This window comes from Callithrix jacchus, chromosome 7, assembly GCF_049354715.1.
Source record: "Callithrix jacchus isolate 240 chromosome 7, calJac240_pri, whole genome shotgun sequence".
Taxonomy (NCBI): domain Eukaryota; kingdom Metazoa; phylum Chordata; class Mammalia; order Primates; family Cebidae; genus Callithrix; species Callithrix jacchus.
In genome coordinates this window covers 137233977-137249340 of record NC_133508.1, presented here as the reverse complement: position 1 = coordinate 137249340, position 15364 = coordinate 137233977, and the positions used below count along the sequence as shown (strand labels likewise).

The window sequence follows — 15364 nt, the reverse complement described above, 5'->3', positions numbered from 1 at the left end:
AGTGACACGGAGCATTTTTTCATATATCAGTTGGCCATTCATATGTCTACTTTTGAGAACTGTCTGTTCATGCCCTTTGTCCCTTTTATTTTTGCTTTGAGACAGAGTCTCCCTCTATTACCCAGGCTGGATAGAGTGTGGTGGTGTGATCTCGGCTTACTGCAACCTCCATCTCCTGGGTTCAAGCGATTCTTCTGCTTTAGCTTTCCCATTAGCTGGGACTACAGGTGTACGCCTGGCTAATTTTTGTATTTTTAGTATAGACGGGGTTTCGTCATGTTGGCCAGGCTGGTCTTGAACTCCTGACCTCAGATGATCCCCCTGCCTCAGCCTCCCAAAGTGCTGGGATTATAGATGTGAACCACTGTGCCCGGCCCTTTGTCCATTTTTTAATCAGTTTTTTTTTCTTGCTATTCAGTTGAGCTCCTTATGTATTTTGGATATTTGCCCCTTACCAGATATATGATTTGCAGATATTTATTTTTCTATTCCATGGGTTGTCTCTTCACTCTGTTAATTATTTTCTTTGCTGTGTAAAAGATTTTTAAAATGAAATCCCATTTGTCTATTTTTGCTTTTTATTTTGCCTGTACTTTTAAGGTTATAGCCAATAAATCATTGCACAGATAAATGTCATAAAGAATTTTCCCTTGTTTTATCAGAGTAGTTTTACAATTTAAGGTCTTAGGTTTAAATATTTAAAATATTTCAAGTAGATTTTTGTATATGGTACAAGATGAGGATCTAATTTCACTTTTATATACGTGGATGTCCAGTTTTTTTCAACACCATTTGTTTTGAAAAGACTATCCTTTCGCCATTGTGTGTTTGTGACGCCTTTGTGGAAAATTAATTGACCATAAGTACGTGGGTTTATATCTGGGTTTTCCTTCTATTCAATTGAGTAATGTGTTTGGATATAGAAAACCCTAAAGATTCCATCAAAAAAACTTAGAATTAATAAATGGAGTCAATAAAATTGCAGAATATGAAATCAACATACAAAAATCAGTAGGATTTGTATACACTAACAATTATTGAAAGCAGAAATCAAGATAGCAATCTCAGTTACAATAGCATTTAATGAAAGGAGTAAATTTAACTGAAAAAGTACAAGATCTGAATACTGAAAACTATAAAACATCAATGAAAGAAATTGAAACTGACACAAATAAATAGAAAGATATCTCATTCTCATAGATTGGAAGAATTTAGTTAAAATGTCCAATACCACCCAAAGTTATTTACATATTAAATGCAATAACCATCAAAATTTCAATGTCATTTTCCACAGAAATAGAGAAACAATTCTAGAATTTGTATAGAACCTCCATAGACCCCAACAGACAAAGCAGTCTTGAGAAAAATGAACAAAGCTGAAGGCATCACATGACCTGATTTTGAAATATACTACAAAGCTATACTAATCAAAACAGCATGATACTAGCAAAAAACAGATATATATTATTCATTAAATATTTTAAACGAATGAATTAATAAATGAGGACACTAAAGAATGTGTAAGGAATAAATTTTCTGAGACTACATTTTCTAGTTTCTTACTTTTACTATTACCTTTACATTATGGTTTGGTGAGGTATATGATCCTAGGTTGAAAATAATTTTCTTTCTTAATTTTAAACATGAATTTTGCTCAACGGTTTTCTCACATCTGGTATTAATAAGGGAAAAGACTGATGTTATTTTGTTTCTGTTTCTTTTCCCCTTGTTCTCTCAAGAAACATTTAAATTATTTCTTTCTGTTAAATGTCATGATGATATCTTGGTGTGGTTATTTTTATTATCTTTTTGTGTATTTCATGGGCTTTTTCAAGTTATAACATTAGGTCCTTCAGTTCTGAAAAGAAATCCTTGTATTATTCAATATTTTTCCTTTTATATTGGACCAGGATTACTATTCTCATTTTCTTTTTCCTCCTTTCTTCTTTCCCTCCCTCTCTCCCTCCCTCCCTTCCTCCCTCCATCCCTCCTTTCCTTTCCTTTTCTTTTAGCTCTATTGCTCATTTGTTTTTTTCCCCTAATTTCCAGGAGATTTACTCACATTTGCCTTTTAAATATTTGATAAAATTTTTATTTTTGTCATATTTTTAATTTCAAGAATTCTCATTCTCAGGTTAGCTTATTTTCATGCATCCTATTCCTATTTCATAGATGTGATATCTTCTGTTATCCCTGAGGAATTTAATTATACTTTTCTCACAAAGAGTTTATTCTATCCGAATTTTTTTCTGAATATAATTTTATAGTTTGTTTTGTTTTGGTCTCTGTCTTTCACATGGAACTTTTTAACAAACATATAATGCTAAATTTGGCCATCCATTCGTATTTATTGCAAAACACTAAAGCGTTGGTTGGAAATTGTGTGGATGAGCATTGTTTTTGATTAGTAGTATACTTCAGAAAGATCAAGGTGTAAGTCAATCATTTGAGTAAGGATTTTCAGATGTCAGCATGTGGGAATATTTTCCATGTAACTGTTCATTTCTTTCATTTCTTTAGAGAAGAATCACCCAGTTTGAAGCTTGCGTGGGAAGGTGGGAGTTGTAGCAGCTAATTGCAGTATTCTACCAAAAATGATGAATGAGGAGCCTGAGGGTCTTATAGGTCAGACTTTACATGCCCCCTTTTTTTTTGAGACTTACACATCCAATTTACCCCCCCCCACCATTGTAGTTTGTATTTGTGTGATTTATCCAAAATATAATCCCCCAATCTTTTCTATGGAAGGGATTAACTGATGATTGTACATAGAGAAAAGGTATAGGGAGGACAAGTGATCTATGTACATGCTTTCTACAAGGCCACTTGTTTTTATTTGTGCAATCTACCCCTATGGACTAAAGAACCAAAAGTCTTTGAGAGCTAAGCCTTAGGAATTTTGTCTTTTTAGGCTTATCCCTCAGCAGGTACATAAATTGTAAATCTTGTTTTTTTTTTCTTATTTTAAATTCACTAATATAGCTACCACTCTACTATCTACTCTTTTAAAAAATGATTTCAAAAGATTCATCTGCTATTACATTTTCTTCTATTTTCCTTGTCTTTGTAGGTAATTATTTTTTATTTTTATTTTTTTGCTTTTGTACATTTGCTTTGCTAGAGTTTTGGGGGGAGAGAAGTTAAATGCATGTAGTCTATGTTTAACTGGATGTTTTCCTTTCCTATTCAAATAAAGTAGGTGAAACAAGGAGTAATCAATATGTGTAGGACACCTGTCCTATATTGAGGGGTTAAAATGTGTTGTAGAATCAGAAACTTGGTGCTGTCACTATGTACATGTGATTCACAGGTACAACTATAGCCAGATAGCTGTTTCTATGGTGAAGGTACTGCTAGCCACCATAAAGTAGGGTCTGCTTTGGGGATTTGGATATCAGAATAGCACTGACAGATATTTGGAATTTAGGCAAAAAGATTGGCAGAAATGTTCTCTTCTTCTAGACTTTTTTCCAAAAAATCATGGAGAAATATTTGCTGTGATTTGTGAAGCAGTGAGAGACCAAAGAGGGGGAAGAATGATCAAATGCCAAAAAAGAAAAAACCCAAACCACCTCTCAAAAAAAAAAACAAGGAAACTTAATTTTTTTAGCATGTTTTTGACACATTTTGAAATGCCTTTAGAATGGAAAGTGGCATTAGCGTTCCTACAGTGGGTATTCTAGGGAAAAGAACACTAATCCATTACACAGTTTTGGTGCAAATGTTAGAGTAGTTAGGAGGGACACTATTACATAGGCCTAAAAGAAAAGTGGTGTTTTGAGACTATAAAAAGACAAAAATTACAAGAAGAACTTATGGTAAATATGTTGCTTGCTTTAAATGATTGATTTTGATTAACAGGTCAAATGTACTGTTGCTTATGTTTTAGAAATGTTATAGTTATTGCTAGCATACTGGCAGGCAGTGAAATTTGCCAGTAAGGGAGGCTAAATATTTCATAATTGCATAGTTCAGAATTGGGAAAAGGCTGCCTCATTTAACCCATTGGCTTCATTAATAATCTTGTATTCTAATATGTGAAAATTCTTTATTGGTTTAGAAATTTTAAATTATTATATGTAATGCTTTTTATTTAATTATAATTAAATTTACATTTTTATAAAGAAAATATTTAGATCCTCTTTTTGTTGTATTATATGTGCATGTTTTTATTTGTTATATTATGCATGCATGTTTTGGTTAGTTGTATATGCATTTTTGTATTAATGTGTGTGTGTGCATTTCATGCATTCTGAAATTGTTGCCTGTACTGTTTAAATATGATGCTGATGTTGTATTTAATGGTGAGTTTTAATTTTAGCTGAGATTTCAGGAATTAATTAACACATTATCAGATAATTAGAAAAAAATTTAAAAATAGATCTGTACCATGCTAAGTATAATCTAGCAACATATATATGTTTAAAAAATCCTGGTTTCTTTTTAAGACAAGAGGGTAGTGAAGATGTGTCTACACAATCTCTAGACAAAGAGCTGTCTCAAAAAGAAGAGCTCAGATTTAATCATGAGGTATTGCCAAAAAGGAACCAGCTTGGAACCTATGTAAAGGTTCTTGGGGTGGGAGGGGAGGAGAAAAATCCAGAAGGAAAGAAACATGGTAAACCAAAGACAAATGAAGACTAAACCAAGGACAACTGTGTCAAGAATAAAATGAAGCTAATAAACACTTGTCCTTGAAAACCAAGAAATAAAAAAGAAGCCTGAGAAGTCTGTCTGAGAAGAGACACAAGAAATCTCAAGAAAGAGACATAAGAGAAGAGGATGAAAACTGAGGTAGTGATGCTTATAAAGGACAAATGTAATACCTCAACAGAAATCCATTCACATTAGAGAAAAGAGGGTGCGATGATAGTCAATATTTACCCCAGTGGAAGAGTAAAGAAACTTATCTGCAATTCATTCTGATAGGGAAATCTCAAATCGTCCAAATTTAAATTTCTTTGACTTGGATAAACAAAGGACCCCAAAGACTTTTCCCAGAACCTCTACTCCCATGGCATTATTCTAACACTTAGGTAGAGCCTTAGAAAAGATAGATGGCATGGGTTGAAAATAGTTGTCAGTAGGAGATGAGTCAGAGAAAGAATGAAGTTTGGGAATAAAAATCAGAAAGTGTATTTTAAAAATGTTAAATATGACATAGTTATACATATTCAAGTAAAGACATCAATGAAGTAGGAAATTATATATTTGAGTCTAAAATTCTAGGGAGAAGTGAAGGGAGGGCTGGAGATGAAGCCACAGAACACTTCAAAATAAAAAAAATAAGAAAGAACATTTATGTACTTCTTGCTAAATGTCACACAGTATTTTAAATATTTGTAACTAAATTTATTCATTTAAAACCCGTAACAACCCTAAATTATTATACTTATTGTACAGATAAGGAAACTGAGGCACACAGTAGGTGGTGCTGTAATTTGAATACTTGTCAATCTACCTCAAAGACTCTTTCACTGCTCTAGAATTCTGAAAAACATTGTGATATTTGAGTGGCACGTTGAATGGCAAGAAGAGAGCAGTGGCTATGCCAGGTACAAAGAAATCACTATAGGTCTGGTTTATCGTTTGACTTTGAATTAAGAAATAAAAGCCTTGCTTGCTTGACTCTAAAAAGGATTTTCTGGTGTTTTGTTTTTGTTTTTTAAATGTCGGAACAAGTAGGTATATACTTCATTGTCATTTGTCTCCACAAAGATTACTGTGGAGGTGGGAACATCTGAACAAACATCTGTTGCTGAATCATATGTATTATGAGAAGACAGCTTGTTCCAAGAAATCTGGCTTATACTATGTCAACACTTTTTAAACATGCTTCAAGTAAGAAAAAAGAGAAAAACAAAAATAGTGAAAGCTTGGCTTTAGAGTCTCAGAGTGCATTGAGAAACTGGGACTTCAGGGCACAATCAAATGGACAACCATTTCTTTCTCTTCCGAATCCCCTCAGATTTTCCTCTGTGTCTCATTTACTTGTTTTATTTATTTTTATCCACAAGAGATAGAACACACTGTACTCATTCAATTGTTCTAAATCTATTAAACACCTGTTGTGTTAGAACTGCTTATAAAGAGTTTACAGTTTAGTGTGTAGTAAATATTCAATGCCTAATTTATCAAATTGATTAATCATACAAACTGTATGATTAAGTAATACATTGGTCATACAGATCAAGGATCTTTAAGTAGTTTCAAACAGGAGAGACAAGGTTAGCCCTTTTTAAAAATGTATGGGCTGGATAAAGAAAGTGCGGCACATATACACCATGGAATACTACGCAGCCACAAAAAGGATGAGTTCATGTCCTTTGGAGGGACATGGATGAAGTTGGAAACCATCATTTTCAGCAAACCAACACAAGAACAGAAAACCAACACTGCATGTTCTCACTCGTAAGTGGGTCTTGAACAATAGAACATATAGACACAGGGAGGAGAACATCAAACACTGGGGCCTATCGGGGGGTGGGGGGACTAGGGGAGGGATAGTGGGGTGGAGGGATTGGGAAGGGCTAACATTAGGAGAAATACCTAATGTAGATGATAGGGGGATGGATGCAGCAAACCACCATAGCATGTATATACCTATGTAACAAACCTGTAAGTTCTGCACATATAGCACAGGACTTAAAGTATAAAAAAAAAAAGTACTAATTCTAGTAATGTCAGAAGACTAATTATTTAATTCATTTAAAAGTATTTAACAAGTGTCCAACCTATGTGGTGGAATAATGTGCTAATCTTGAGGGATGAAAAAGTTAACAGAATACAGCTGTTCCCTGCTCTCAGTGCCTCCCTGACACCTGCCAGTTGCATGACCGAGTAAACACCTTCAGGTTCCTTCCAGCTCTAAAACTGTAAAGAGGAAGATTGAGATTTAACCTTGATGAACGAAGGGAATTTTTTTTAAATTGAATTTTTTTTAAAGTGAATACTTTTGAGAAAGGGAGCTAAAAATAACTCTGTGTCCATCTATCTATCTATCTATCTATCTATCTATCTATCTATCTACCTACCTACCTACCTACCTATCATTGGTCTATATGTCTATCAAACAGATTTTCCTAGAGAAGTAGTAGACTATAAGAATTTGTAGGTCAAATTGTGAAGAGTTTTGGAGCTGGTATGACAGAGACTGATCATTAGCCTCCAGGAATTATTCTCATCCTCTTCTACCTGCTTACAAAAGGTACACACACAATTTTAGCTGGGCCCAGGGACTCCCAGCCAGAGACTACATGCTTCAGCCTCTCTTGCAACAAGGTGATTTATTATGTTAGTGCAAAAGTAATCGTGGTTTTTGCCATTACTTTCAATGGCAAAAACCACGATTACTTTTGCACCAACCTAATAGTTAGGGCCTATTGTCTGATCATAAATAATAGATGCCAGTTATGTCATCTTCTTAAAGGTAAAGCTTCTTATCCTTGACTTCCTCCCTCCTACTCCTACTTCTGGTGGGAAATTGTGACAATTAGAACAACCTTGAAAGCCATGTATTAAAGATGGAAATCCACTTCTCCAAATACAGATTGCTTGTATCTATACTGTTTATTACATGAGATAAAGTCACACATTGTGTAACTGTTTAGTGCCGGTTTTTTCATTCCATATAATTCCCTGAAGATTCAATCAAGTTGTTGGGGGTCTCAATAATTCATTTCTTTTCATTGTTGAATAATATTCTGTGATATGATTATATATCAATTTGTTTAATCATTCACCCACTGAAGGACACCTGAGTTATTCCTAGTTTTTGGCTATTAGTAATAAAGAAGCCATGAACATATATGTACCATATGTGGGCAGATAAGTTTTCATTTCTGAGGGATAAATGTCCAAGAGCGCAGTTGCTGGGTTGTATGGTTAAGTGTATGTTTAGTTTTTAAAATAAATTATCAATCTGTTTTTCAGAGTGGTTGTACCTTTTACATCCCCCCCAGCAATATATGAGTGATTCAGTTTCTCCACATTATTACTAGCGTTTTCCGTTTTGTTATTACTATTTTAATGTTAATCACTCTGATACATGACTAGTGATAATTCATTGTGATTGTGATTAGCATTTTCCAAATGACTAATGATGCAGAATGTCTATTCATGTGTTTATTTGCCAGCTGTACCTGCTTTTTGGTGAAACTTCTGAACATATACTTGCCCAATTTTATTTTACCTTTTTACTGTTTACTCTTTTTTTTACTGTTGAGTTTTGAGAATTCTTTTTATATTCTAGATTTGACATTAAAAGCATGGCTCATAAAGGGAAAAGTTTAAACTGGATCTAGTTTGGACCAATTGGGTGGATTATAGATGGTGCATCTATATCATCTTTTTAAAGACAAAGAGGCGTATCCTTGACTTCCTCTCTCTCACTCTTATAAGGAAGTATCCAGGTATAAATACTCTGAAGTGATTAATAGTAAATGAGAGTTTATGCAAATGCAATTTTCATATTTTACCATCTTGAAACTCATTCATCTAATTGTCAGTTGTACCATTTTGAAAATGTCACTTTAGAATTTAGATACATTTTTCTCATAGGCAATGACTGAGAACCTTAAGGTAGGGGAGTAAAAGAGAGAAAATGGGCACTCAAGTTTGTAAAGCAGAATTGGTGGCAGAACCATAGTTTCACTTGTCATTAACTGTGGTGCACAAATACAGAAAATTAGGTACTTTCTTTGGCTAACAATTGTTTGGACAGTGAAATAAAAGCCACTTTTATATCAAATGGTTCATCTAAGTAGTCTTTCAATTTGAAAGCATGGTCACTAGGTATCTTCTATAAATAGATCTTACCTGCAATCTGTATACTATTACTGAAATACATGCTTTCTTCAAATTGGAGCATTTGGTCTTAGAGCATTTTACAATCTTTTTACAGAATACAGGCAGAAACATATTTAAGCAGAGGAAATGAAATATCCAGTCACAAAAGGCCATTGCCTATTTTCCAAGTCATAGTTGTTGTTCTTTAGATTAAATCAATTCAATTCCTTTTGATGTTTTCAATTATATTATTTTAATTAAACTACTCTCTGAATCATGCACATATTTACATCTTCCTTTTGACCTGTAATATGAAATTATCCATAGACATCAAGTAAAGACTTGACCTATGAAAAACAGAAATGACAGGAACCTTAATGATCACTTCCTAGGTATATTAAACCAAGAATCTAGTCACCCATTGCCTCATGAGAAAGGTACTAGGACCAAGGGTACATGTATTCAGGTCACCTGTTTTGATATGTTATGTGCTGAAATGGTGGCTGTAGACTTTCAGCAACCCCAGTTGACTTGCTTCTATTAATCTGGAGGTCAAAGATGACAGTACTAATTAGTTATTTTAGATCATCAAGTTATTGCCTTTCTTGTAAGTTTTTGCTCATTTGGTAAAATACATAACGATGATCCATAGAAACTGCGAAAGGACTTTTTTGAGGACATCCTTTAGCAAGGGAAATATGGCTGAATGTCCCCATTTTAGAAATGAAAAAATCAAGACCTAGAGAAGTTTAATTTCAAGACCCAGAGAAGCTGTATTTCATCCACTATATAAGATACACAGTGTTTTTTTTTTAACGTTATCTTCTCTAAAATTAGGTTGCTTCCGACAAGCAGTAGTGCCTTCCGCTGGCTGTTGGCCAGGTAGCAACTGTGATGTCATTGCCTGGTAGGTATGAGCTTGTTTGGACAGCTACATGGACTTGGTGGCATTCTGGACATTTGTAACTTCACATTTCATTCAACGAACTGCTTCAGGACCATGTGAGTAAGTCATAAGTTCCTGTTGTGATCTAAAAACTTGTGCTAATACCTTCTAGCGAGATGTACGAATCAGCGGCAGCAGAATTCATATAATGAGTCTTAATGGCTTGAAGAATATCCTGGAGTTAATGGTGAAGCATTCTCTTGAGAAAAGCTGCAACACCAATAGCTATGATGGCACAAAGTGTGCCACTGTTTGGGAAAATAAGTACATCAACTACTCTTAGTCAAGTCCTTCATATTTTCTTTTTCATATACTGTAAGATTGATATGTAAAAACATGTTTAAAGTATAAAAGAGCTCCTTTAATAAGCATAAAATAAAATTTTAAACAATAAGAAAGCATGTCATAGATTGACAAACTTTTAGTAGCAATCTTCTCCTGAACAATTATGAACTTAATCAATTCTGATTTACTATTTCCTCAGTTATTTTCCTGTAAACCAAACTATTGTCTATTCAGCCTCTGAAGTAAAAACCAAAATATTCCAATTTTGATGAAGAAATCTAATCTTTATTTCTATGATTTTAGCACAATATACTCACACAATAGCTTTATCTGTACTTAACAAAATACATTTATAGCACTTTACAAACTTTATCAGTTTGGAAAACATTGCATAACATTTTATTAAACACAATACTTAATATATACTATATATATTCATAATTTTATTTACTTTAAAAAGATAATTAACTCTCTTTATTCAATACTTGGTTTTCTCAGTAAAGCACAGCCTAACAAAGGAAGAAGTGCTCCCATTAGCAAATACGAGAAATAGAACACTAAGAAGAGATACGACCTGTTAGTCTGATTTATTTTAAATTAAGGTACCAGTGGAATGTAAACAAATTTTTTTGTAATTTTTTTTTTACAAAAGACATGTTATCAAATATACATGCAGAGGTCTGAGTTCTAGTGTCTATCATTATATGTTCTTAACAATGTGTTACAATTTGTAAGTCATTAAAAACTGTAGCCTTTGGCACTTTGAGTAGAAAAAGAATATATCAATATTTATGTAAAGAAAAAAAAACTTCAATGACTAGAGAAGTACTTTAAAATCTTTAGTTAAGAAATAGATTAGGAAATATCACACTGCACCTGAAATGCTGCAGCAGGGTTTTTTTTGTCTGTTTTTGTTCTTCAGAGTACTAGAACCAGCCCACCTTTCCCTCTAGAAACTGGCAAAAGCCAGTAGGAGTGTCATGATGGTGGTGGTGGTGAGAAGTGGGGAAGGCAACATTTTATTCCCACTCCCCTCTCTGAGAAGGAAATTGCCAGAAGGGATATGGTTGAGTCCATGTTTTATTGCCAGAGTTTTCAATTCTGCTGGTTTCAGCTAAATTCCTAATGCCTTAGGTTGTTTTTTCTAGAAAGCTCTGCCCTTTTCATGTAGAAATTGATAATGATGTGATATTATTCATCTGTAAACAACTCCTTCTGTTCTTATTGGAAAGTGCGCTAAGATGAGATCAACCATCTCTGTTGTTTCCTTTCATTCCCTTGGCAATCATCAAGTATATATCAGAATTCTTAAGAAATGGTGCAAAAAGGTTTAATACTGAGTTCCAAGAACTGAATATGTCTTCATACTTTAAGTTGGAAAACACGCTAAAATATTTTGTCTTTATCTTCTTATCAATGGTATTGGTTTCTTTTGATTTAGGCTCAAGGCTTGATTCAGGATAGGTAGCAAAAATGGTTGTTTGCCTGTTAAACTAAAGCTGCGGCTATTCAGATATTTTGAAGAAAGTCATTCTTAATTTATACCGTGAGATACTTTGACTTACCAATATGCATTTTTTTTCCAGATTCTTCCTCTTGGTGTCCAATTAACAAAAATGTTTTAGAGACAAAAGTCAAACTTAACCAGTGTGGCTTTAGTTTACTGGTCATCAGGATATCAAAAAAAAAAAAAAAGTTAATAATGTAAAGCCAAATGGGACTTTTAGGTTACTTGTTAACATGGCAACCTACGCCAGCTGGTTGTAGACATCTAAGGGCAAACTTGACCAACATTTCTGGCAATATAACCCAAAATGTCAAGTTTTGGCTCAGATTTCTTGTTTGCAAATTCACAGCAGTATATTTTGCTCAAGGAATGTCAATTGTCATTTTTGCTTTTAAAATAGAAGAACGTATCTATAACATCAAAAAAACTTAGTAAGTATAGGAGAAGTCATAGAAAGCAAAATATGATCACAACAATTTCAAAGATGCTCTAAAATAATATATTTATAAAATTATGCAAATTTACTCACCAAAATAAACATTTATTAGCAGTACCTATACTTAAATTAAAAAGTAAGCAGCAGAAAAACTATGCAGAAAAGTACTAGCTATCCCTTTCACTGAAAATATTCCTACACAATTTTTGATGTTGAAGAAAGCATAATTTTGAAGAAATGCACAAAAACCTTTTCAGTTTTTGACTGCGACAGAGCCACTACAGAGAAGCTGCGGGGTGTCCTATTCTAACACAAAGCAGCCAGCATCGTCTTAATAAAGTAGCATTTCTTTAACAAGGAATTGCACACCACTATTTCACAGCTAAATAGAGTTTGAGAGTTTACATGGTATATGTACTGTAATACTCAGCACCACCTGTATTGAGCTGTAGGTGCAGATTCTGCAAAATGAATATATAATACTGCATGGCCTCTGCTGTAGGGAAAACATGTGTGTTCTGGATTCCCACAGCTCACTATAAAGAAAAAATCCCCAAAGTTGGCACATTCAGGATGTAAAATAGTATACATTTGAAGAAAACCACTTTCTTTTGATACTGCCCTCTGCAAAACTTTTTGAGCTTTACGACGGGTCTTAAGAAAACGCTTCACATCATCACTCTAGTTAGGTTCTTGCATTGTGCTTTTCCCTCTCCTTGATGTGAAATCTACAAGTTTGAGTATAGCAGTTCTAAGAAGTTACAGAGTTCTGGGTTGATGGTAGTAGACAGTCTAGTTTGGTGAGACTTCCCAATTCACTGGAACAGAGCACAGGTAGAATCAACATATGGTCTTTTGGGAGTAGCCCAAATGATGGAATGGAAATCACTCAATCCTTGTAAGCCCGTGTGGGGGAGGTTCCTTTGTAGAAGATATTTCTAGTGTTTTCGGGGCTGTTGCTTCTTTCAGGGATTAGAATGATGTTGCCCTTTCTCCGCAGGGTGGAGTCGCGGGAAGAAGAAATGGACAGCGTCTCTGAGCCGATTTCGCTGCCCTCTACGGGGGTGACGCGGATGGTGGTGATTCCGTGGTGGTGATGCTCATTGCTATCAATGTTGCTTCTCTTGCGATCTCCAGAACCAAAGCTGTCTTTCAGAGACTCACAGCTCTCTGAGTCCCTGTTGAGATCGTTGAGCTCATAAGTTTGGCGAAGGCTGCCCTTTTCAGGGGCTTTCCACTTCCAGGAGCCACTGCCTTCACCTTCCGTGGACGGGATCTGTATGATGGGCCTGTTGTTCTCTGGGTGAGCCTCAACTCTCACTATCCCACTGGGCTCATGGTCTGTCAAGGTTTTATAGCGGATGGAGCCAGTACAGGAGACCGTGCTGCCTTCAGTGTTCTTGGGGCTGCTTTGGAGGACGCCCTGCTGCTTGGACATGGCTATGACTTGCATGATTCGGGGCTGGCTATTGCTTCTGTTACAGGCCACAGTCTTCTCAGCAGCTTTTAACCACTTGGCCCGAGCAGAGCTGCTTTTGGGGGAGGTGCTGATGTTTTCCTGAGTCTCCTCAGGGATGTGCACCAACTGTGAGGACCCAGGGCGGGACTGAATGGACACTCTTGGCCCTCCAGGCATGCTGTTGTTACATCCGGGGACGGCGCCAGGCTGGACCTTGAGGTACTGATTGCCAGGACCATGGTGGTCTCCATTCACCCCTACCCTCGATGGCTCTGAGCTTGACCTCATCTCTATGGATCTGGGTGGCGACTGTCCAGGCTCAGGCTCTATAACTTGCAAGGACAACTTCCGACTTTCATTCTTATTCTTCCACTGGGTGAGGAGCTGCTTTGATCGAGCGGAATCCATAGAGGCGTGAATGCTCGCATTTCTTCTGACGGGGTCTTCTACAGATGGGGTGTTGGCTCGAGGCAAGGTATTGCTGAAAGTGACCATGTTCTCCTTCCCCATGGGGCTCCGTGGAGTAATGATTTCTACATCAGCATTTGCCCTTTTGAGATTTGTCAATGAGCTAGCATCTCTGTGGTTTCGGTTGAGGATGCCTTCTGTGTGAGCAATTCCATCACTGCTGCTACCATTTTTAGCAGATAAAACTCGGTTGGGATCTTGATTGAGGTCTGTCAGAGATCTGAGGGCTTCTCTGTGATGAAACATACTCTCATCACTAGGCAGGAAATTCCCCACAGCATACAACCCCTAGTGTTTGAGAGAAAACAATAAATATCACGCACTAGAAGACAGTCGCTAGGGGTTTTTAAGAGTATCCACTGAAGTACATATACAGATATATGCTTCCTATACACCACTGAGTAATACAAATAACAAAACATGAAAACTACATTATTGCAGGGAAATAGTTTGTAAGTTCTATCGTAAATCACTTCATGAATTGCTCGGCAGTGTGACCTCATTCTTTTCTCCACCTTACTGGGTGTTTTTGTCAATCCTATCCTGTGTATATTTTCAGAAGAAAAAGCAGACGAGAGAGAAATAAGGACTTCTTTTTTTCCTGCTTTTCAAAGCAGTTCATTTTTCTGGATTTAGGAACTTCTGGTTGAGTGACATCTCCAATGGCTTAAATGATTTATTTTACCTTCCATTTTCAATCATAGGAGAAAAGCAGAAGAGGTGTACAAAATATACAACAATACATCATTCGTGAAAGATGATATCAGGTTTTGAAATAAGGCCATAGACAGATATTGTTACGACTCACACTGAGTACTGCCCTGTGTGTTCATCATTGCACAGGGTGCTCTCGGAAGAGAGGGCAGAAATCATCACCAGACTGAAGCACCTAGATTCTTTCCTGATTTAAACTTGACCATATATTGGAAATACTGTTTGATCCATTTAGTGTCATTGCACTAAATTTGAGCCAGATTTTATTTAATTTTGTCTTCATATGCAGTGTATCATTTTTTTTTGTTGTTATAGATTTGGAAAGCAAAAATTTAGAAAAAGGCTGAAGTTCAGACTCATTACTTAGTACATAGAAGATCTAATCCCTGCTGGACTTTCAGTTTTGAGATAAAATCAAGCAGCAGACACCTATTTGTGTGCTAATTTCAAAAGGAGGTAGCCACTGTCTACTTTTCAAGTCAAAACAAAAAAAATTTATGGATTTTCTGGAATGCTTAACAATGAACAAAGTGTTGACTTAGAACTAAAACTTTTTCAATTTTAGGGCAAGAGTACAGACAGAAATGAAATAAAGTCAAGCTCCTCCCTCTTCAAGTATTTGAACTCCTGGTTGAAATCTTCTTCTAAATAATACCTGTCTATGCCCTCACCAGAATGAGCAATCCTACCTTATATTCTATTAATAATTATACCTAAATTTATAAGTTGGGTCAAATCCTCCACTAAACTATAAACTCTTCA

The 15364-nt window shown here is 35.5% G+C and overlaps 1 protein-coding gene across 1 annotated transcript in view; it reads right to left on the bottom strand.

The window, feature by feature from the left end:
• Window positions 1-10281: 10281 nt before the first annotated feature.
• Window positions 10282-15364, bottom strand: part of PLPPR4 (phospholipid phosphatase related 4) — a 43660-nt gene continuing 38577 nt past the window's right edge. Inside the window, exon 7 of the mRNA XM_002751100.7 lies at window positions 10282-14176. Coding sequence (XP_002751146.5) covers window positions 12851-14176 — 1326 coding nt within the window. The 3' untranslated portion in view covers window positions 10282-12850. The remainder of the gene's footprint in view (window positions 14177-15364) is intronic.